At 40.2% G+C, this 24,885-nt stretch overlaps 1 protein-coding gene across 19 annotated transcripts in view; it reads left to right on the forward strand.

Moving 5' to 3' along the window:
* Nucleotides 1-24,885, forward strand: part of ENOX1 (ecto-NOX disulfide-thiol exchanger 1) — a 503,910-nt gene that overhangs the window by 310,033 nt on the left and 168,992 nt on the right. For 12 of the 19 annotated variants that reach the window (XR_012159113.1, XR_012159112.1, XM_073345386.1 and 9 more), the window contains 2 exons: nt 9,317-9,457; nt 9,947-10,084. Coding sequence is in view for 17 of the 19 variants with exons in the window: in XM_073345386.1 (XP_073201487.1) it covers nt 9,448-9,457; nt 9,947-10,084 (148 nt within the window). In the remaining 2 variants the exon portion in view is untranslated. Of the gene's footprint in view, nt 1-9,052; nt 9,213-9,316; nt 9,458-9,946; nt 10,085-24,885 lie in introns of those variants that run through there. The other 7 variants (XM_073345396.1, XM_073345325.1, XM_073345336.1 and 4 more) reach the window with 3 other exon arrangements.

A 24,885-nucleotide genomic window follows, 5' to 3' on the forward strand; every position in this document is an offset into this window, starting at 1 on the left:
CTGCAATAGGAAATGGTGAAATGGTATAATATATTCTGTAAGCATTCTTCCTCTGAAACGGAAGGCACACAATCAGCAATTTAAAATCAGCTCCTAGACAAAGTGGAAAAACAGAGACCACCAATGGCACTTTGTATCTGAGCAGTATCCAAATTTGCTTTTTATCATTAGTTCACTGCATTGCTAGCTTGCAAACTTGCTTTTTTCCAGATAATTTTAGTCCTGCATATGCTTTTGTTATCCCTAAGCTGGACTTCTATAATGTCTTGCTTATTGTGTCTCCAGAATCTGTTATTTACAGACTTCAGTGTATTCAGGCTGCAGCTGCTAGGATTCTCACAAAAGAACAAGCACATTTGTAACCTGTTAAGACCTTACATTGGTTGCCTGTGAAGTTCTGGCTTGGATTAAAAAAATGTTGCTGAGTGACTTTTAAAACAACATTACAAAGGAACACCTATTTATCTCACAGATCTTTGTTTTATTTTTACATTCCTGAAATCTTCCCGTGTTCTACTTTCTGGAGGAAATCTGGCCTTTGTGTGTTCCAGATATTATCTTCAAAAACTGCTGAGCCAAAACATTTAGACACGTAGCATCCTGAAGGAGCAATTCTTCCAGATGATATGTTGTGTGAAAATTGGCTTTGCTAGATTTCAGAGTAAACTGAAAATACGTTGTGACTTTCTCTCAGTTGTCTTAGGTCCATTGACATAATTATGATTTGTGGTTTGACTGCAATGCAATCATTACTGGTGTAAATGCTCATATGTGAGTATGCAAATATATACATATATATATATATATATATATACATATACAGAAACATACATTGTACATACAAGATGTAAAGTGAAGTGTTGTTATATGATAACTTTCATTTTGTGAGTTTATAGGATTACATAATTTTCCAGTGGCCGAGTTGGGAGTGAGTAATGGTATCATAATTCATCCCAAATGATTGAAAATCAAAAGAATAATTTCATTTCTCACCATTTTAATTCTATAAATATACCTCCAGTATTCATTGTGTATATAAGTTCCTGTTTCCCGAAGACTTATATTCTTATACACCTGCCAGTTGCAATAACAGATTGTGCTGCACTCAACCTCAAAAAAGTTCATCTCCTTATTGCTTTATGGTTTGAAGACTGGATCTTCCATAATGGGCACCCTTTGGTCAACCAAACATTGTTGTAAGATCCAGATTTTGAAGTGCTTAGCATCCATAACTGCAACCAAATTTTAAAAAGAGTTTAGCTGCTGTCTGGTGCCTAAAGAAGGGCCAGATTTTCAAAAATGCTCTGGCCACTATTTTGGGGGCCTCCTATGTTTTATGTACCCAAGTGTGGAGGAAAAGTGGTAGCAGTTTTTTGGCACAGAAGGATATTGTTCATTTCATTTTAGGCATTTTCAAACCCTTTGAATTTCAGAGCACAGATGGGTTTGGAGTTTTCAAAATATACAAAAATGCAGAAAGGCACCTTCACTTGAAATGCTACACTCATGAAATTAAGAGTAGAAGCCAGAGTGGTACAGAAGTCATCTCTGAAATGTTTCTTCTGTGTACTGAAGGCAAGAAGGCTGGGATGATAGGGAGAGAGAAAATTCTGTCGTGATGTTGGCTGCAGCTGCTAATGCTTTCTCTTTCTCCAAGTTCCTTCCTCCAAAGATGATCAAGTAGATATTTAACACATGTAGTGAGCAGTGTGGTCTAACTTTTTTTTTTTTTAAGCAAACTCTGTAGCGAGGGTTTTCAGCTTTCTAATTGCAGAAAACTAAACACCCTTGCCCCACCCCACCCCTACCCCAACGCCCCGCCCCACCCCTTCTCTGAGGCCCTGTCCCCTGTTCACTCCATCCCCGCTTCCCTCCATCGCTTGCTCTCCCCCACCCTAACTCACTTGCTTATTTTCACCAGGCTGGGGCAGGGGGTTTGGATGCAGGAAGGGGTGAGGGCTCTGGCTGGGGGTGTGGGCTCTGGGGTGGGGCCGAGGATGAGGGGTTTGGGAGGGGGTGAGGGCTCTGGCTGGGGGTGCGGGCTCAAGGATGGAGCCAGGGATGAAGTTTTGGGGTACAGGAGGGGGCTCTGGGCTGCGGCAGGGGGTTGGAGTGTGGAAGGGCATGTAGGGCTCTGGCTTGGGGTGCAGGCTCTGGGATGGGATAGAGGGTTGGGGTGCAGGGCAGGGTTGAGTGCCCCAGCTGGGAGTGTGGGATGGGGCTAAGTCCTGGGGCAGGGCATTGGGGTGTAGAAGGAGATGCAGTCTCCAGGAGGGAATTTGGATGCAGAAGTTGGAGTGCAGGCTTCAAAAGGGAGTTTGGGTGTGGGAGGGCTGGGGAAGGAGGTTGGGGATTAGGGCATGGGAGAGGGTTTGGGTGCGGGCTCCGGCTGGACTACACTTATCTCTGGTGGCTCCCGGAAGCGACTGGCATGTCCCTCTGCCTTCTAGGCAAAGGGGCGGCACAGGGCTCTGCTGCGTGCTTCCCCCCCACACAGGCAACACCTCCACAGCTCCCATTGGGGTGGGGGCAGCATGGGGGATCCCATGGTCATCCCTCTGCCTAGGAGACGGACATGCTGGCTGCTTCTGGGAGCCACACGGAGCCAGGTAGGGAGCCTGCCAGCCCCGCTGCACTGGCAGCGCTGCCAACTGGAGTTTTAATGGCCCAGTCAGCAGCTGACCGGAGCTGCCAAAGTCCCTTTTCGACTGGGTGTTCCGGTCGAAAACCAGACACCTGGCAATCCTATCTGCAGCTCTACTAATCCGTAAATAAAAGCAGCAGCAGAGGGAGACTAGCTGAAAGTGTGTGGTATGTTGAAAACACCCTGACCTGTTTGGTAAATGGCCTGTATTTTTGCCTTATCAGGAGGTGCAGTGACTGATCTAATGTCCAATATCTTATGAATCACACTGTGTGTTGTCCATCAGTTCGGCTATGACATTTTCATGCTCTCTCTTTTTGTGGATTCTGGAGTGACTCTGAAGTCCAAAGGGTGACGCACATGCTCGTGAGCAGATTGGGAGACAGTCATTGGTGAGCGTCTTGGTAGCTGTAGCAGTAGTATGACACTTTTCCCTTGCAGTTGACAATCGATTATTTCTATCCTCTTCAAAGGCTTGGAAAGCTCTGAGTGATGTGTGCTGCCAGGCTGATCTATTTAACGCAGCTTTCTCAAGATCATCTGGTTTTATTGCACCAAAGTGTATGCTGTTGTCAATGCTGTCCTTGTAGTGCTTTCTGGGGCGGTCTTGATTCTGGTGTCCTTGTGCCAGTTCTCCATAGAAAATTTTTCTGGGGAGTCGATGTTCAGGCATCCTAATGATGTGTCCAACCCAGCATAATTGGGCTTTTATCAGCATGGCCTCGATGCTTATGGAATTTGAATTTTCGAGAATCTCTTGCATTAAAATCGCCTAGGATGATTAGTTTGTCACTTTGTGGTGTTGACTTGATGAGCAAGTCGAGATCAGATTAGAACCGTTCCTTAGCATCGTCAGGGCTTGTTAAGGCAGGCTGGGAGCATATGCACTGATGATGGTAGCAAATCGTGACTTATTTAGTGGTAACCGGAGTTTCATGAGTCTTTTGTTAATGCCTATTGGAAAGTCTTCAAGACATTGCAAGAGTTTTGGTCTTAATGGCAATTCCCACTCCAAGGATTCTATCTTTGTGTGGTTCTTGTCCCTTCCAATAGAAGGTATGACCCCCAGCCAGTTCTGTAATAATGCCCTCATCTGCCAATCTAGTTTCGCTGAGTGCTGCAATGTCAATGTCATACCGGACTAGCTTTTTTGAAAGGAGAGCTGTTCTTCTTTCAAATCGAGAGGTATCATCTTTGTCTATAATAGTCCTGATGTTCCAAGCAGTAATCTTTAGTGCTTTTTTAGTTATCTTTACTTTTCGACCATTTTGAGGATGATCCGCCAGCCGCAGTAAGCTGGCCGGATTTAATTTGGGCTGGGAATGTTTGAGGCACCTTTTCCAGCTGCTTCCCTTACAAAGGGAGAGCAGTGCAATCCTAAAAAGGGATGCTTTGTTACCTGGGTTGTTGCCGAGCTTCCTGGGTCAGGAATGGGCAACCAATGTCCCAGGCTGCTTGCATGCAGGCTTGGTGCTACAACTGCCAGTAATCATCTTCACCTGTTGCTTTGCCACTCCCCCATTGCCACAGGACGTTTAAAGAGAGATGTGCATTGAATGACGTGTGTGTGAAGTTCATTAAAGAGTCATTGCACTGGGACAATCCTATTCTCTCAGCTGCTGAAGCTTGGCCCAGTGGCACAAAGACTGTTATAACTGGAGGCTTCTTTAGCTGCAGTGGATAGCCATGTAGTGCCCCATCATGCCTTTCGCCTTCCATAATACGTTGCTGCACTGCTTTTCAAGCCGTTGGACCAACATATGGTCTCTTTCACCTTAACTACCATAACAGTCTTTGTATGCTTGGGAGGGGAATCCCTAAATCACCGTCAGTTTCCACATTTCCGGTTATCCTCATCTAGTTTAGCCCGCCTGCCAAGGTGGTTTACTGGGGTGTGGCCGCTGTCGCATACTTACAGCTACTTGGAGCCACAGGTGAGAGCTGGGTGTACAGTGAGGACCAGAGAGGAAAAGAACCGCTCAAGGACTCCAGCAATTTGGATCACTCAAAGGTACTACCTCTCCCATGCACCCCATACACCCCTATGAATCACAGTGGATGGAAACAAATGCTATAGACCTTTGGAAAGGTTGGAAATCCAGCTTGATCTGGTGGCTCATAAGATATCAGACCTTGAAAAGAGTCACATCATTCTGTCCACCCTCTTGCCTTTTAATCCACCTGATTACAGTGGCTACTGTCTTTAGAACTGTTAATCAGCATCAGTGATGTTTATTATCTGAAAACTTGTAATCCTCATTTTTGGAAAGTTGATATCATCAATCCCCTCCTTGAGGCATGTAGTGATCACAGAAGTTACAGAGAGGTGAAGGGACTTGCCCGAAGTCACACAGCAGGTCAGTGGCAGAGGGTGGAATAGATCCTTCTCTCGACTACCCGGTCCAGTCCTCATTGCCTCTGAAATTGCTGGCATATTTGGTTGACCATTTTACCCGGGCATTCTGCTAGCAGTTTTGACAGTAGGGAGTTTAATTTGCTTTGTCATATTGCAATTCAATTGTCTGGGGTGTTATGGATATCTAAAGGGTAGGGTTTTAACTTAGCAATCTGTTTTGTTATTGAATTAGTTTTATGTTGTGTTAATCTCTTTGTCTCATGGCATTCATTGACTGTGATAATTGATGCACAATATATAACCAAGTTCTGTATTCACTTGGGTAACTGCATTCAATTGCCTGGTATAAAATATGAGTACTAAGTACAATCTGCTATGACTGAGAAGCTCTCATTGGAATGGACTTGTCGGCACTTTATCTTCCTGACAGCCTGTCTGAGGAAAGTCTAAAAGTCTCCCACAGCCCACCATGTAAGGATGGAGCATGGATATTTGCTTTGTGACTATGAAAAGAGAGATTGCCATAATTATTCTGTGGTCTTTTTAGAGTTCTGTTTGTGTTTACTGCATTGGGCATTAATACTGTGTTAATTGGAAGCTCCATAAAAATAAAAAATATACAGAAAGCTTTCTCCAATTTTCTCCTCTGTATTATTTTTAGGGCTAGATTCAGCTCAGTGGAGATACTGATCTGAATAAAGTTACTCATGCGCATGAGTGTTTGCAGAATCAGAACATTTATTTTGAATGCCTTCATGTTACTAATATTTAAAAGATCATCAATTGGTTTAAAATCATGGGCCAGCTCCTCTGCTGAGGGAAAACAGCCTCGCTCCCCAGGAACTCAATGGAACTATGCTGGTTTACATCAGGAGAGGATCTGTCCCCAAACAGTCTTAAACAAATTTCCCTCCCTATCTTATGAGTATCACCTTTAATTGTTAAAAGGGGGAGAATTTTTGAAAATTGAATACAGTTTTCATCCTTTATATCTGTTTGCTTGTTGCATTGCATACAGTGTGGTCAGTGAAAATAAAATAGTCCGCTTCACTTTTGTTTCTGGTTTGTATGACTTTCTAGCTCTGGTGCAGAGCAATTCTGCAGTGTTCGTGTGGCAAAAACTGCAGGGAAATATTTAAAGCCAGACAAAACCTTTTATTAAAAAAATCAAACTTTTCTTTTACTATTATGATTTGTAAAACTATTTTTTTTACAAAACCTAAATGTTGAGTCTAAACTGACTGTTGAGTGTCTCTATAAGATTATTTTATGCAATATCATTTTGCATAATGTTAATGCAATGTAAGAATTTTTCTCCCATAAAGATTCTGTACTGAGAAAGAAGAACAGATCAATATCTTGTATCGTACCAGCACTATTCTCAATACTATAGCTACAGTTTTGTCAATGCTGCCATTATATATCAATTTTTGGGTGGAGTTTCTTTAAGGATTTTTAGAATTAGTAGTTTCTAACTCCAGAGTCCAGTCCTGTGCTTCTCTTTTGCATCTGTCACCAGTTTAATGTACATCATTTTGCAGAATGTTCAACAAGGAGCTTCGGTGCACAGATTTGTTATTCAGCTCTATTTCACTGACAAAATAGCCTGCAGCAATTCTTGGTTAGAGGAGATCAGTTCAGCTTCAGGCTTTGGCTTTTTGTCTTTCACCCTTCCTGCGGCTATTTTCTTCTTCTTAGCGTATGTGCAAGTGCCTCAGGTGGCACGTGATCAGGATTCATCACCGAATTTGGTCTGCTGGTTGGATCATTAGTTTCCCTGGCCCGGGTACTGACAGGGAGCATGTCATTAATGTCCAGCTGGTCAGGGAGAAAGCAAAGCATCCCTGAGCTACGTGGGAGACGCTATGGGCACTTTAAAACCAGGAGTTCCCCAGATTCATAACCAGAACTAGTGATACTGTTCAATAAGCGAATCACAAATATTTTCATGAATTAACACAATGCATTTCCTTTGCTGTTATTTGTGCAGTGATATTATTCATTTTCTGCAACTCGTGGTTTATTCAAGAAAATGTTCATAAACCCCCAAAGTTTCAGGCATTTTAGCATGAGTGGTGATTTGCCACTCATCCTTCTACTGCCACTCATCATTCTACTGTTTAAAATTTCTCTTGTCCAGTCAAGAAGCAGAAGCCATACTCAAGTGATTTAGCTGACCAGCAGTGCATCCCAATAACACGTGGTAAAAGACACTGTCAAAACAAATAGTTTGCAAGCTGCCAATAGGCAGAAATTTGTTTACTTAAAATGTTCAGCATTTACTTGTGAAGAGTAACACATGTAGAAGTCAGGATTGAATTGTGAATGATTCATAAAAAGGAAAGAGGATGTACTGAATGTCAGATAACTTATTGACTGCAAATAATTCGACCAGCTCTAACTTTGAAATGGATGTTAGTGGCCAAAAATTTGTCCTCTGAGGCAGATGAAGGAGCTAAATATGGATTTAAGAAGCTGCAGTTTAGGCAACCACTTTTCAACATCTCAATATGTAGCTTGCTTGATGAAAGCCACCTGCTGTTCAGAGAATCCTGTGACCTCTGGCCAGTGTTTTTGGTAAGTAGTGATTGTACATAAAATGTCAGTGTTATCATAGCACAATAAAGACGTGACATAGCAAGGTCAAATAGTGAAATATGATAAATATTGAGATTTTAAGGAGACCCAGCGTGCCCCAGAACAAAATATGTTTTAACTTAGTAAAAGTGCCCATTTGTAAGTTACAACATATTATAAATGTGCAGAGTTAACTGATTACATTACGTGATTTTTTTTTTTTTACCTGTATGGCTTTTAAGGTGATCACCTTTATATGACATGAGTTGTAATTATAGCTCCATGCCTCTGCATTACTTATGGGAGGGAGGCCATTTGTACAACCATGTTAACCTTTCTGGTTTATATTATATTCACATAATATTAGAAGATAAAAGTGTGGGGAGAATTAATCTAAAATATAGTCTAATCACTTTTATTATGTCTTTTCTAAAGATGAAATATTGAGCTTAACAAACTGGAAACCACACGCTTAATGTCTCTTAAGTAATTTTCATAAAGAAAATGAGCTCCAAACTATTTTCCAAAAAGGCACCTAAAATTTTTTCTCAAACCCACATTTACACTTATGTGTGTTTGGTTGTTTACATAAACATTTTGTCTGTGCAGTTAGCCTTTAGCCCAAACAAATGTGAGATTTGCACATTCAAATTCTCTATATGCATTTTTGGATTCTCTTTTGCAAATCTTATCCTTAAAGCCTCCTTTTGCTTCCAGTGAAATGAATTCCAAAACTTCAGCTGACTTCTGTGATGAAAGACTAGGGACTTAAGGTTTGAACCAGCCAAGCACAATTAAATCAATGGGAATTTTTCCATTGACTTCAATGAGCTTTGGATCAAGCCTTTAGTGCTCTTACACAGCAGTGAAGCAATCATGACAGACTGTAAAGGCTCCAAAAAACCCACTGCAGTCTGTTACATAAGTAATGCATAAAAGGCCTAAAATAGGCTTAGATATGTGCTTATCTCAAGCAAAATAAATATTGCTCTCTCTACCGTAAGAATTTGAAGGTGCTGTTATAATCAAAGTTGTCACCTCTCAGTTTGGTTACATGCTTTATTTTCCTTTTCTTCAAATCCTTTTAATTATCAGAAATACGCAGACAAATAAGAGTCACAGACAAAAGAAATTATCTTTATTGCAACCTTTCATGTTGCAACAGAAACCTGACAAAAGCAAAGACATTTCAGATGGAGGCTGGATGTGCCCCCATTCCTTCACATTGGTGTCACTTTGTGGGCTCAGGATATTGTGTTTGTTAAAGAAAGTATGTCTTCCTTAACATTGCAAGCCCTTCCTGGTTAGTGTTCCACTCTTAAAGTTATTCCTTCGCCTGGAAACATATTTAACAGCAACTGTTTCCTCGAAACTCACAACATCAATTAATTTTTAACTTTTAAAAAAATTCATATGCGCCCAAGTATGTCCTTTCAATTGATGCCGGCATGCCGAGGTGGCTGTGCAGGTACTGATAAAACCTAATTTGTGAAGGCTTTTCAGCCAGAGGCAAGACATCCGATAGGTTCATACATGGGCACCATTTATTCAGTAAGCAAGAATCCAGGTTAGTTGAAACTCCTTCACTAACACCTGATGAAGGTGTACAATTGAACTGGATTTGGAGATCCAACTGTGAGTAGATAGGAACTTCATATAGATTTCAGTCAGGGCATGCTATTTTGAAATTAGACTTTAAAATCAGCATTTAATATCTGATTACTTGTTTTTTCTTGCAGCGCCTAATGAACTGTGTGTGGAGTCTGCATTCAGTGACAGACATATTTTCCCATTGCAAGATGTTATTAATACAGTAGTGGATACGTTCCTACTTGAAGTCAGTCAGCGACAAAAGGAACCAGTTTAAACGATGGCTGCTGGTAAGCTTCTGCACTATGCAGTGGCCACCAAAAATATTGTTGCTAAAACGATTAGTGATAAGTAACTTTTGTTTTCAAATGGAACTTAATAATCTTTTTCCTAAGATAAGTAAAATTGGTGTGACCTCTTTTTACATACAGTTGCCTAAAAAATGTCTTTTAATGTTTCTTTAATAAACTACCCGGTACATGTCATGAGAAATGTGTCCCTTCTTTGAATATGTGGAAATTTCATGCTGTGTATTTCCATAGAAACATTTGCCATTGATTAGGTAGTCTTAAATTATAAGCTCTTTTGAGCAGGATCGTATCTTCTCTTACTGCTATACAGCACCTAGTAATTTTATGGGTGCTCCAAAAAGATGTATCATAATAATAAAAAAGTTGATTATTTTTGATGAGATTTATTTATGTCTCAAACACCCTTTTTTCTGTTACAATTTGTGGCATATTGACTTTTAAACTCAGAATTTGTTTCTTTTACCACAGCCGCTGATGGTTTGGGAAGTACAACTATAGATACCACACAACTTAATATGTCAGTCACTGATCCAACAGCTTGGGCCACCGCTATGAATAACCTCGGGATGGTTCCAGTAGGATTAGCTGGACAACAGCTTGTGACAGGTAAGATTTCTGTTAGAGATTTGTTGCATGTGTCTATGGATTTTTTTCAATCTTTTTATAAACGTCTGGAATCATTTCTGAAGACAGGTGTATTTTTATAGTCTCAGAACAATTTTTGTAGGTGCACAGCTTCTGTGATTAATATTGCATACTATGTATTAGTCTCTTTGTATAATGGGTATGTAATCCATACCGTGTTTTAACCAAGTGGAACAGCCAAAATCTTTGGGGAAATCAGAGTTCTAAACCATTCATCTCCAGGCTCTATGCTGGGTCTAGGTTAGGGAGGGGATCAAGAGACGAACTTAGTCTTTGAGAGAGAGCTGATTTTCCATTCCAGTAGCTTTCCTTGAGGTTTTGGGCAGTGGCTGCAACCTCCTGACTGGAGGAAGATGGTTGTGCTGACAAAAGAAAGTGTAGCTATAAATAGATTCGGAAAAAATGTGAATCACATGCAATTCATATCCACTGGTAACATCAGCTAACTGAAAGAGAGAAGCAATCCCGTTCTTCTAACTTTTTTGAACACCATAATTAATTTTCAAGGGCTATTATTCTTTTACTTTCTCATTTCATTTACAGCTTCTGAGAGCTCTGTAGTGGATCACTTAATCTTTCTAGCAATAATAAAAATATTATTTTGCCCATTACAAACATTGAAGGTTCAATCCTGCTCCCATTAAAATCAGTTGATTTCGGTAGGAGGAGGATCGCGTCAAAATGAATTAAGTTTCACAACACTCTTGTGAGGTACATACAATGGGCCAGATCCACAGCTGATGTAAATCAGCTTAGCACCCTGTAAGAAAGATAGGGTATAAAACCAACCTTAGGTAAGCAACTGCTTAACTGATTATTCGTACCGCTTTGCTTATGGTTCTTTTAATTTTGATTGCTTAACTAGAGAAAAGGACTCGAAAGATGAATTTAGTTTTATAGAGTTTCATTAAATATCCTTATCAACAGGAATTAATAGCACAGAATATAAGAAGTATTGGATTATGATTTGGCTAACATAAACTAGTAAAATTTGTCAGTATAACCATGTAGGTTTTCAGAATCAAATTATACAAAGACAATAGAAAATAACACATATACTCAATCACTATGTTGGGAAAGTATTGTTGTTGTTTTTTAATTTTGGCTAAGGGCACGTCTATACAGGAAAAAAAAAACCCTGCGGCAGCAAGTGTCAGAGCCCGGGTCAACTGTCTCCAGGTTGCAGGGCTTGCGCTATAGGGCTAAAAAGAGCAGTATGGACGTTTCCACTCAGGCTGGAGCCCAGACTTGACAGCCCCACCACCCTGACCTCCTCAGGGTTCAGAGTCAGAGCTCCAGCCCAGGCAGAGATGTTTACATTGCTATTTGCAGCCCCATACCATGAACCCTGAGTCAATTGAGACTTGCTGCTGCAGGTTTGCTTGCTTGCTTGTTTGTTTGTTTTGTTTTGTTTTGCAGTGTGGTCAAGTGTCCTTATAAATACACATTTTGGTTTTAGTTCCTTTTATTTACTGACTCTTTCAGCATAGGCGTATTTCAGTAACTCGATAGCACAAACATGTTTGGTTGCAAACATTAGCCTTACTTCTTCGCTTTATCACTTAAACTAAAAGAAATCTATATGAACGCAGCTCCTTTCTTTTCTAACAGGATTGCCCATGAGGTAAACCCTGTCATTGAAATTTACAATATTTTGCCCAAAGCTGTATCACTTATAGTTGACCTCCCTTTTATACACATTTTAATTATAATATTAAATTCCATCAAGTTCCCTATTTTACAACTCTATCTGGCACACCATAAGATATCAGTGTTTGATATTAATTTAATAGATATTTTTTAATTCATTCACCGACAGGGAAAAAAGGGAAGTCTCTTTAGCTGCACTTGCTCTTTTAGAAAAGAAATGTCTTTGAAGAAATCCAACTATTAGACCTGAGGTTTTTCTTCTCGTAGGCCTTCATTCTATCTTTTCTAAAGGGCCTTGATGCCTGGGCAAATCTTAAAATGTAATAACTCATAATTTTGGGGCCCTAGTTACTGCAACTATGTTTGCCTCCTAGGGGATTTGTGAAGTTAAATTTTTGGCTATCCTTTCTGAAATTAGGCAGTGAATGGAATTATGCCAATTTACACTAGCTGAGGCTCTGGCCCAGAATTACTCAACTTATAGATGGGTAAACTAAGACACAGAGAAGTTAGGTTATTAGTCCAGGATCACACAACCAGTCAGTCCAGAGCAGGAAATATAGCTGGTGTAGATCTTGGGTTGATTCCCAGTCCCCTGCTATAACCATTAGATACACTGTTTTCCCAACTATACAGCTGTACGTTGTCTTAAATTCTTCATCCATTTGGGACATTGGTGTTCAGTTGTGCAGTAAACTAGAGAGTCACACACTTCATTGCTTATGTAGGCCGAACTGTACACCCAATGAGGGAGAGCAACATATTAAGCTGCTGCCTGTTATGTATAGGCAGTAGGTGGTATGGAGATTTCTCTACCTGTGGTACCAAATGAGCATCCTATGGGCCTGATTTTCCAATGAAGCCTTTTCCAGTTTTCAGATTTTCACCAAAAGCAATAGGGTTCTGCCTGCTGATGCCTAGAACAGTCTCTAAAGAAATTTGAATTGATCAGATGTGTTGTTCGAAAGCTATTGTGTCGCAGATAGAAATGCCATCGAGTTGAGTATAGAGCTTTGCTTCGCTTGACCTATAAATAAGTGCCCTCTAGAAACAAACTAGCCCAGTGCTGTTTTGATGTGCTTTACTGAACTTTGACTTTATATCTCCCTTCATATTATTTCCTTGTGTGAGGATCTCAAGGGTTTCAGTTTGTCACCCTGATTGCTGCTAGTTTATTTTTGGAACTATTTTTTACCACCTATATTAGGAGCACTGCTTGGATCAGTTAATATTTGTACAGCACTTTTAAAGTGTAAAGTGTGGCATAAGTGATAACTATTAATTGCTAGAGTGGAATATCTCCTTATTTCCAGCTAGGAGTAGAAGAGTCCCCTTCTCTCATGCCTTTTGCTTTCCTATGCATAAAACTATGTACAGTAGAATCTCAGCATTATGAACAACAGAGTTACGAACTGACCAGTCAACCGCACACCTCATTTGGAACCAGAAGTACGCAATCAGGCAGCAGAGACCAAAAAAAAAAAAAAAAAAGCAAATATTCTACAGCACAGTATTGTGTTAAATGTAAACTACTAAAAAAATAAAGGGAAAGTTTAAAAAAAGATTTGATGAGGTAAGGAAACTGTTTCTGTGCTTGTACCATTTAAATTTTTCTTGTGCATAGTAAAATTTCAAAGCTGTATTAAGTCAATGTTCTGTTGTAAACTTTTGAAAGAACAACTATAACGTTTTGTTCAGATTTACAAATATTTCAGAGTTACGAACAGCCTCCATTCCCGAGCTGTTCATAACGCTGAAGTTCTACTGTATTATGTATTTCCCAAAGTAAATAGGTGCTTTGACATTTCACTCACCCCCTCCATGCTTTTGAGTTTTGACATTTTTCACTATGACAAAACCACGATTTTCACAATACTTTGCCATGAAAAGAATTATAGCTCTACTGGTATGGCACATTTATCTGCACTGAATTACATTTTCCATCCATTGTTTTAGCCCAAGTACTTAAATGGTTCTTCACCCTTCCTGAGTCTGGTGGTCATGATTTATGTTAATCCTCGTGATACGTTAAACTTCTTCAGCATTTACACTTTGCTTTCAGTAACCTCATCAGCAGTATTTCTACAAACAAAAAAAGAGGAGACCCCTATGGAATCCCAGCACTAACTTCTTTCTGGCTCTAAAAAGACCTATTTTTTATTTTCCTGCCTGGTGCCAATAAGGAATGCGGTAAATACCTTAGACTGAGTTTAGGTTGAGAATTATCTTGCATGTGAAATGTTACCTAAGCTAGCACAGTCTGAAATTTTGACTACAGTACAACTTGTGGTGTCCTGGTGCATCAACTTTGTCTACAATCCTTGAGTTTCCCCAAAAGATATTCAGGCATGGCTTTCCCTTCCTGAAGGCCATGCTGGCTGTTACTAAGCTGCAGAGCTTTTCCCTCCACTTTTCCTCCATTTGATCTGCTCAAACTGTTTTAAGCTTTTTGTTCCTTTCCTCAGCTGATGTTAATTTAGTTGCTCTGTAGTACCCCAGAACTTGTGTCTTGTAATAGAATTATGCTGGCCACTTGGCAGCTTGCAGAACACTCTCCTGAACTGAGAATTTGTAAAAATGACAGCTTAAGCTTCTGCAATATCTGGTCAATTTTCCTATAAGTCTGGGATGTGTGTTTTGTGGTCCTGGTGACTAATCAATTTTAAGCACTGCTAACCTTTTAATACCTGTTTAGATGTTATCTGTACACATTTCATTCCTTATCTCCTAGTGCTGTAAATTTTGATTTTTGATCTAGGCAAATGTCAGAGCCTTTCATTTGTAAGAAAGATGGATTCTTGTGAATACATGTATAACATCTCTTCTGTTTCTATATTATTTGCTTCTACTTGTTATTTAGAAGGCTCATCATTTTTGGTTATATTTGGCTACTGCATTACATATAATTTAATGTATGTATTTTTACATTACATATATATATATATATATATATATATATATATATATATATATATATATATATATATATATATATATATAGTGACAGGGTCGGGCCAGATGGCAACAGAAGGGTAATAGAAGGCAGATATATTAGCCCTAGGTTAAATAGGTCCCTTTTCCCTGAGTAAGGTAACAGGGAAAGTTCCAGAACAATCAGGAACCTTCTGGAGACAATTAAGACAGACAGGCTGATTAGAACACCTGCAGCCAATCAAGAAGCTGCTAGAATCAATTAAGGCAGGCTAATCAGGGCACCTGGGTTTTAAAAAAAGGAACTCACTTCAGTTTGTGGTGCACGTGTAAGGAGCTGGGAGCACGAGGCGCTAGGAGCTGAGAATGGGAACACATACTGTTGGAGGACTGAGGAGTACAAGCATTATCAGACACCAGGAGGAAGGTCCTATGGTGAGGATAAAGATGATGTTGGGAGGAGGCCATGGGGAAGTAGCCCAGGGAGTTGTAGCTGTCGCACAGCTGTTCCAGGAGGCACTCTAGACAGCTGCATTCCACAGGGTCCTGGGCTGGAACCTGGAGTAGAGGGCGGGTCCGGGTTCCCCCCCAAACCTCCCAACTCCTGGTCAGACACAGGAGGAGTTGACCTGGACTGTGGGTTCACGAAAACGGCCAAACTGAGGGCTACCGTGAAACTCCAAGGTGAGCAAATCCGCCAATAAGCGCAAGATCCACCAAGGTAGAGGAGGAACTTTGTCATATATATATATCTATGTAATAATGAATTTAGTTTAATTGTTAAAGATAGATGCAGTATAGTTCTAAGTATAGGGGTTCTAAGCCCCTCTCTTCAGTAGGTTGTAAGTTTTCCAAAAAATTACCTTTGCGGCTGAAATTTCTCATGCTTGGTCTCAGCCTAGAGGTGAACGTTTTCTGGAAAGGTTGGAGCAAATCTGTTAAACAGCGTTTAAATTATCCAAGCACTAAAACTGGTGTTTTCCACACTTTGAGACTTTGAGAAATATTGTCAGTTTCTTCTATGTGCTGCATCTTTTGTATGATTTGAAGCCCTCCCCATTCACTCAGTGGGAGTCACAGCAATTCTGGTACTCCACTGCCCACTATTTAATGTATTTAGAGTGATTTTTGAAAAAATGTTATTGATCACAGATCATTGGAGAGACTTATTTTGGTTTGCAGTGGAAATTTTTCAAAATAATTTTAGCTGAATATTGTCATTTTAGGGTGGTGTTTGCCTCAGCAAGTTGCATCAGATCACCCTGTTTTCTGAAAGGCAACATGCTGTCAGATGAGTGATTTATTTCTCCTATTGCTTTCTGATTGTTCTTTTGGTTCTAGGCCATCATTGTGAATATAGTGAATTAGCTTGCGTATTTATTCATCGAGACTAATTTTAAGTTTAGGAGACTGTTGAAGAAAAATTTGCCACAGTTTGTGAATCTAAGATGGTGGATGGGCAAAAATGTTGAAAATATAAATAAAAGTGAGGATGGGTATAGTTGCCTGAAAGTCACACACCTGGACACCCTTAGAAGCTTATTTAATGTCTTTGTGCACACATGTGCTGTGTGATAAATAAAACAAAAACCACAAGTCCAGACTATGACGGGTTCCCCCGGGGGTGCCACCTGGAATTGGGGTAATACGAGCCCCCGTGACCCACCAGCCTGGGCTCCCTCTCACACTATGCTGCTGTGACAAGCTGCAAGGCTGTCCAAGCTTGCTCTTTCACCAGCTTACACACAGGTAGGGACAACCCAACTGCAGTACTTACAGGCTGCTGTGATCAGCTCTGCATGGGGAGGCTACAGCTAAGGAACTGCTCAGCTGCTCAAGAGCATAACCCCCCTCTGAAGGGTAAACCCAAAATTATACTGTCTTGCACTGCACAGAGATTTGTACAGTGTAAGCTCATGAAATTCGCCCCCTCCCTCAATGTGAAGAAGGATATTCAAGAGCTTTCTGCACCCAGTTAGGATTTCCACACACTGGTTTTAAACACAACAAAAACAAGTTTATTAACTACAAAAGATAGGTTGTAAGTGATTATAAGGGATAGCAAACAGATCAAAACTGATTACCTAGCAAACAAAGAAAACATGCAAACTAAGCTTAATATACTAAAGAGATTGGATATGAGTAGCAAATTCTTACCCTAAATGATGATTTAAGCAGTCTGCAGAGATTCTTGAGGGGCCAGCCACACTTGCTTACAGCTTTAAACCCCAGGTATTTCTTTCACAGGTTTATAATCCCTCTAGCCTGGGTCCAGCACTTCCCCCAGTTTAGTCCTTGTTCCTCAGGTGTTTCCAGGAGTCTCTTTGGGCAGGGAGTCAATGAAGAACCACAATGACATCACTCCCCTACCTTAAATAGCTTTTACATATGGCAGGATCCCTTTGTCTCCAAGCTTGGTTTCCATTCCTTTCAGTGGATAAACACTGGTATTCCAAGTTGGAGTCCAGTACCAGGTGATCTGGTCACATGCCCCTGTAGTGTCATAGCAGCCAAGACTCGATGCTACAAACAGCCTCACTCGGGAAGGCTCCCCAGGTGTAAACACATTTGTAATATATACATCAATAATATTCCTAACTTCAGGTACCAAAATGATACATGCATACAAGTAGGATAATCATATTCAGTAAATCATAACCTTTCCAATGGTATTGTATATGACTCATCTTGCATAAAATACATCATAATTATGCCATACTCATATCATAATAATATTACTATAAAGAATGTGGGGCGTAGTGTCACACACACGTTCACAAAGAGAGTTATACACTTGATCTATAAAGTAATTTATTCCTGGCAAATTACACCATCTGTCTATTAATTGACCTGTATGCCTGAAAACTGAGATCACTATGGTTCCTAGAATCTTATATCATAAAAAGTCAGAAAACAGATGACTCAAGCACTGTTTGTGGAAAAATGCAAAGATTCAGACAGACTATGGCTTAAAGAATTCCTTTAGTCTTCTCCCTTGACTCATCTCTTTTCCGCCATAACAATTGCTGACGCATGCCTAGGGGAGCTATTCCAGACCACAAATCATCTTGTCCTGATGTCAGTAATATTAATTGTTATTTTTATTAAAACGTTTTGCTTATGGGGTTTTTTTTGTACTAATTTTTGTAAAGTAAATGAAAAAAAAATCTTACAGAACGGAGGACATAGTGGCCATGTCTAGCAGTTCCCCCAAAGATGGAAGATGTACTGCGACCGCTAGTGAAGACCCTGAGAGGAGGTCACTTGGCCAGCAGGCTTTGCCCCATCCTGGTGGATATACAACTGGTGAAAATGTGCCACATGTTCTTGATCCCCAGTTTCAATGGTTGCTGTGAGCTATACTTAGGAATAAATACAGCAGTCTACTGACACAGCAATGTAGGTCACTGGGAGCTTATTACCTTGCTGCTCCAGACTCTACATTGGCTTGCAACTTAACACTGGAACAAATTCAACGGTCTAAGTCTTAATCTTCAAAACCTTCAATGGGCTTTCCTAAAGCTTTGTGGTTACAGGATCTTAGGAAGATCCTTCTTTAGAAATCATGGCTTCAGATCATTCATATAATACAAAGAGGGGAAAAATCATGGCTTCAGACATTCATATAATACAAAGTGGGGGAAAAAATCAGGGGCACACTAGAGAAAATAAATAAGCAGAGTTCCCTAATTTTATTCTAGTTCCTTTTTGTGTGCTGTATTTGCACAGTCATTATTGTGGACATGCTGGGTTTTATTGAAGAGGAGGAAGAGCAAAGACTGACAGAGTTTAAGTTCCCTGAATATGCAATCAAGATAACCAAAGGAAAAGGACACCCAGTATACCATAAAGGTATAGAAGACTAAAGCTTCCACACTACTAAAACAATTTATTACATTCTCAAGACTTGAGAAAGCATTAAGAATAGAAGAGGGAATGTCAGAATGCAAATATGTGGAGCCGCTCGGAACATCAATAAAGAAATCTCACGTATCAGTGTAACAGGTTGGTTTTTTCATTGACCCAAAAAGCACCTGCTGAGTTAATCACACTTTCTGTAATGTGAGTGTTACACAAGAAGATTTCACACCAGGAGACTTCAATCCTAATATACTAGGAACAGACACGACTAGGTTACAAAAAAGGAGAGTCATCTAAAGGGGAGAGTAAATGTGTCTGAGATACTAAGAGCCTTTGATAACGCTATTCAGTGTGAGCATTCCTCTTAGGTCATTTCAAGTCCTCTGTATCGGTCCTTACTTGAAGCCAAGGGCAAAGATAATGGTTAAAGTTTGTTCAGCATTTAGAAATGAGTTGTACGTTTAAAATAAAAGTTGTAACTTTTGTATTAGGGCTAAATGCCCCCAAATAAACAGAACTAGAGGGGCTAGCCAGGGCATCTTAGCACATCTGTGTATTGAAGGAATGCACTTAATGTAAAATTCATGCTGTATATTGTAGGTTTTGTATTCCGTTATATTCCTCTCTTCTGTTGTACTGTGCTAGCTTGTGGCCTGAGACCCTTTGAGGGAAGGAACATGCCAACTTTTATTATAAAGTGCTAGGTACATTTTTGGTGCCATATAATTCATACTTTTTAAAAATTCTAGCTGCTGTTTCTAACAACAAAAATTCCTGTTTTAACTGAAATTAAAAACACAGAAAATATTCTATTCAGGTTAAGGTTTTATAAAACTTTTTTTCATCCTTTTAGTTTAATTTAAGGGCAATGTTCCTTTATAGTTATTATTTTTTCTCTTTCCCCCCCAAGTCTCAATAAAGAACAGATCACAAACAATCACCAACATCCTACTATACAAAATAATCCAGCATGTTCTGTGGGACAGTTTCATTCCCACCATTCATTCATGCTGGAACACAAATTATTAATAGTACTTGACATTTGTATAACTCCTCCAGTCAAAGGATCTCTAATTCCCTTTTCAACATTAGTAAACTAAGACTGACTCCGGTGCCATAGGTAGAGAAGTATTATCCCCATTTTGCAAATGGGGAAACTGAGGCACAGTGAGATTGTGGTTCACTCAGGGCCACACAGGAAGTCTATAGCAGTGTCGGGAATAGAACACTGGTCTTATGACTCTCAGTCTTATGCTTCTACCACAAGATGACCTTTCTTCTTAGTCTGCCTGTGGTGAGGTAAAGTACTGCTTCATCCAATGGTTTGATAGCATTGTGTGGTTTCAGTTAAATAATAGATTTACCTGACCATGTATCTTCCATGCTCCACTGGTGGTGAATATGGGTATGACATCACCAGCAATCACACAGAATAATATTTTATGGAACAGGAGGCAGCTGGTCACCTACAGACTTCTCTTAGTGGACACAGAAGAGCAAAAAACAATGACATTTAACCAGTCAGATAAGTTGAAATACTTTCTGATCTGTATTTAGACTGTGTTCTGTGCCCAAGTATTAGGGTTACTGTCTTACTATGGTTTCAAGAATTTGATATAGCCTCATTACAAGCAAGTCCCTTGCTGATATGTACGTATTCAGATTCTTCACCATCAGGAATTTTACCAAAAAATAAAAGCTGTATTGACTCTAAATGCTTTCCATTGTTAATTAATCTTCATCTTGCCATACCCACAAAAATAATATTATTATTATTAATAGTAAAAATAATAATTTATTTTATTTATTTGTATTAGGGTAGCATCTAGAGGCCTATTGTACTAGGCACTGTACAAATATAGAACAAAGTCAGTCCCTGCCCCAAATTGCTTACAGTCTAAGTGAGAGAAGGTAGGTGAGACAAGCTTGTCTCTCACCAACAGGAGATGGTCCAATAAAGATATTACCTCATCCCCTTGTCACTCTAATATCCTGGCACCAAAATGGCTAAAACACCGCTGCAAATTACAGTCTAAGTGTAAGACAGTAGACGAGTGGATAAAACAAATAGATGGGGGAGCACAAGGAAAGAGTGAGATGACACTAGTCAAGATGAAAAGTTGTCACACTAAAGCAGTTGCCTAACCATTGTCTAGTTCCCACGGTAGTTTTAGGGAGGGATTTGCAGGAAGGCAATGAGGTGGCTTTGCTGACATTTTCAGGGTGCTCCTGGCAGACGGTGCTTGTTGGAAATCTTTTTTGAATGGGTGATCAAAATTGGCATCATTTGTGGAACAAAGGCTGGAGTCGAGATCTTAGTGCCACGTAATAGGAGACAGGTAAGGCAGGGATAGTCACGGTTCATGTTAAATGTTTCTTAAACTCATTTTGTGCTCTCTGCTATCATTGTCTTGCCCAATTACTTATTCCTTATTTTACTCTTTGGTGAAATTATTATGGCCAACTTCCCTGTTTAATGTTTGTTACCTAGTCTTTAGATTGTCCCTAATCAAGCAATGCTTTTAGCAATTTTATGAATGCCTTTCAGGACTGTTAAAATGTAGGCCTCGAACCTTAGGCATGCATACGTGTTTGCAGGATCGGACCCTTACATAGTAGCCTAGGAATGGAAGGAGTCCCTAGGCCTCTCTTGTCTAGGAAAGTTGGTGATACTCTTCCATCTCAAGCCTTTTTTTTTTTTTTTGACTTTTTAAACTTTGAAAAATGTACCAGAGAAGAGCAATATCAAAAATTTAAATAAAAACCCCACAAAGACCGAAAAAAAAAAATTAGGAGGGCAAAAGAGAGAAATATGGCTGGTTTAAATTAAAACCTCTTGACATTCAGAGTATCTATTCCTGAGCACAAAGCTAACCACTGCCCATTTAATGTATTACATTCCATGTATTCATCTGTTTTTTGCTGAAATGCACTTCAGTACTTCAGCAGTGTAGCAACCTACATGGAACCTGGAGGAAGGACCATGGGCTGCAGGAGGAAGGAGTTTGGAGAACGAGTGCTGTGTGAGATGGCTAGGAATGTGAAAATATAGTTGGAGCTGTTCTGAAAAATGCTGATTTAATATAGACTGATTATTTTAATTAGGGTGGGGTCCTCTCATGTTGTTACCCAGCACTCGGACCATGAAACAGTCTCAACTGAAAGTTCATTCCTGTGATTCACGACCCCCTGAAAAATAAAATACCTCCTTAAATTCTTCCTATATGTATTGCCTTTTAACACTGTGTCTCTTAGTTCTGGTCCATCTAATTACCTCAAGTATGCCATCAAGCTTAATTTTATAACAACCGTTAGTTAGTTCAGGCATGTCACCACTGATTTATTGACTCCCAAAGCTAAGGCCTTTCAGTCTTGAGACTCAGAACATTTCCGATTGCAATTCAAGCTATTGTATTATAAATCTAAATACGGTTGGGAGCCGTGTTTTATATTTTCCATTTGTAAAAGTAAACATTCCAGCAGGTTTTTATTTTAGTTAGAATGGATTTTGTTTTAGAATGATGGAAACAACAAAACAAGAGTCTGATTCTGCAGAAGCTTGCTTACAAGTAATCCTCATTCACATGAATAGTCGTATTGGAGGCAATGGATTTCTCATGTGACTAACGATTACTCATGCAAATAACAGCATGACTGGACCATGCGAAACCACACAAATCTCCATGAAAGGGCTCAGTATGTCTCCTCCATAACAAACTGCATCAGCTCTGCCTCACAAGATGTCATGTGACCCTGCAGACAGGTACGCTCCTTAGAAATGCAAAGGCACTGTGCAAAGAAAACAAAGTAATAATAGCTAATGACTGTGTGCACGACACTGTGTACCTTAGAGACTGCCTCTCTTTTCATGTTTTACCTCAGCAGTTGAGCTGGGACATTCTAGTTTGCCATCCTCTGAAATGTTCGTCTAGGGGCTGGACGTTGGCTGTTCTCAGGAGAGGGCTTTTTTTACTGTAACTCTTGTAGCTAACAACTAAAGGTTGCATTCCTACCTCCCTGCTCCCTCAATCCCCTGACCTCTAGTTTCCCATTAACAAAGCAGGTTTGAATACAGTCTTACTTTCTAACCCAACAAGTATTTCTAAGGTGCACTTGCAGCTGCGTGAAATAGCAGCACAAACACATCTCACTACTCTGAGTCTCACAGAGAGACATTGTCACTCACTCAATTTTATATTTTACCTCACTGTTAGTACACTTTACTGTTCCTCATCTTACTTCGACACGGCTTTGCATTATTGCCTTTAGTGATATATTTTTTCATTGTTTCCCAAATCCTTATTAGAATCCTAGGTGATTGTTTGATTTAACGGACATAGCATATGCTGGTTCCTTGTTTCCAGGCAAATTGTTTTACGTTGAATTGCATTTGACTTCTGTAATCCCAGTCACCTAAATGATCCAAATCCCTTTGAATCGGATTACATTGCTGCTTCTTAGTTGCTACACTTCTAATTTTTGTTTCATTTGTAACCTCTGAGATCTTGTTTTTAATACCTCATCCACATTTGTATACCATAAATTAGAAACAAAATAAATCCTCTAAAGCACTTTACTTCACTCATAATCCATTTACAATTGGAAAATGGCTACCCTTTGTCACCAGCTTGTAAAGTGTAGCTTTATCATGGGCTTCCATGTTTATCGTGTTTCAGCAACTCCATATAAAATGTTCTGAGTGTACAAGTACTGCCAACCCTGCAAACTCATCATGGGATCTGAAGGGTAGCCTGTATTCTTTCTCATTTATTCTTCATCAGTAAAATACAGTGATAAGTATTTCTGCAGGCCAAGTTCTGCTTTGTCTTCTCTGGGATTTCACAAGCAAATAAAAAAATGGGAAATTTGATTCAGCAGGGAGACTGAGTTAACAATTCTGCTGATACACAAACCAGAATAGAATCCAGCTTTCTTTCTCTCAATTGTGTTAACTCTACAGAGCTATTAAGAATAAAATGTTGTAAAACCTTTTGCTTTTGTTACCAATGTAAACAGACACAATTCTGAACACATATTGCCAGATTATGCGTCACCCTTGCACGGAAACCTTCCCCCACATCCTTTGTTGCCCCTTCACCCTAAGGGACAGGTAAGGGACAGGTACACTTGCAGTCCTTGCACTCTCTTGAGCTAAGGGTCTTCCTCAGATAGTTCATTCTGGTGCTTCAGTTACCTCAAAGAGGGAAGATATGGGGCGCAATGTTTCCTCTAATTTTTTATATCCATGTGTGGAATTAATTTTATTATGTGCACCAATATTGAGGTGATGTGTGGCAGGGGTGGAGCCAAGGGGTTCAGAGTTTGGGGTGCAGGCTGCCCCGGAGCTGAGGCCACAGGACTCCCCCCAACCCTCTCCCCACCGGCAGCAGCGAGTTCCGGGGAGGGCCCCCCTCCCCACCGGCAGCATGGAGCTCCGGGGGAGGGGCCCCTCTCTCCCCACTGGCAGCAGGAGCTCCGGGGCACAGGCCCCAACTTGCTCCCTTCCCCAGTCCCCGCCCACCTCTCTCCTCTCCAGGCCCCTGTGGCTGCATGGCCCTTTATAGCCTGCTGCGCAGTCGTGCAGCTTAGAGGGAACTTAGGGCAGGACCATGGCCAGGTCTCTCTCTCTCTCTCTCTCACACACACACACACACACTCTCTCTCTCTCTCTCTCTCTCTCTCTCCCTCTCTGCAGGGAAGTGCATTCTATTCATTCCTCAGTGGAGGCACTCTATCTATGTGTGCAATTGTGTCCTAAGGCAGTGCCACTCTGCACTGCTCCAGAGGCAGGCCTGTGTCTTAATGGCAGAATTTGAAACATAGGGAGTAGATCTCTTCAGAAAGAAGGTGCCATTTGTACATAGCCACTCTGTACCTCCTGTTTCATGATGACTCATAGTCACTAATCTCTGATATGGAACCTCGTCAAATATTTTGGTAAATCTAAACAAGTATGCCACTTCCACTATTATTTTCCTTATTTATAACTGTAATGTCTTTAAAGAATTCTTGCTTATAAGTGAACATTACTTTTCTCTCCCTGCCCCACATCACCTAAATCTTCATTTAACTTTCATCAGACTGGACTTTTCCCACCACATCCTTTAAGGCAGGGGTTTTTTTTCACTATGTGTCTTACCTTACAACCAGCTTTAACTCAGTGATTTATAGTGGGCTTTTAATGGGATTTAATGGACATGTTTGGAGATTTTACCCTTGGCATTAGGTGTGTGTTTGCGTTGCCTAGGGAGGTGGTGGAATCTCCTTCCTTAGAAGTTTTTAAGGTCAGGCTTGACAAAGCCCTGGCTGGGATGATTTAA

The sequence above is a fragment of the Lepidochelys kempii genome, chromosome 1, assembly GCF_965140265.1.
Source record: "Lepidochelys kempii isolate rLepKem1 chromosome 1, rLepKem1.hap2, whole genome shotgun sequence".
In the NCBI taxonomy this organism is placed as follows: domain Eukaryota; kingdom Metazoa; phylum Chordata; order Testudines; family Cheloniidae; genus Lepidochelys; species Lepidochelys kempii.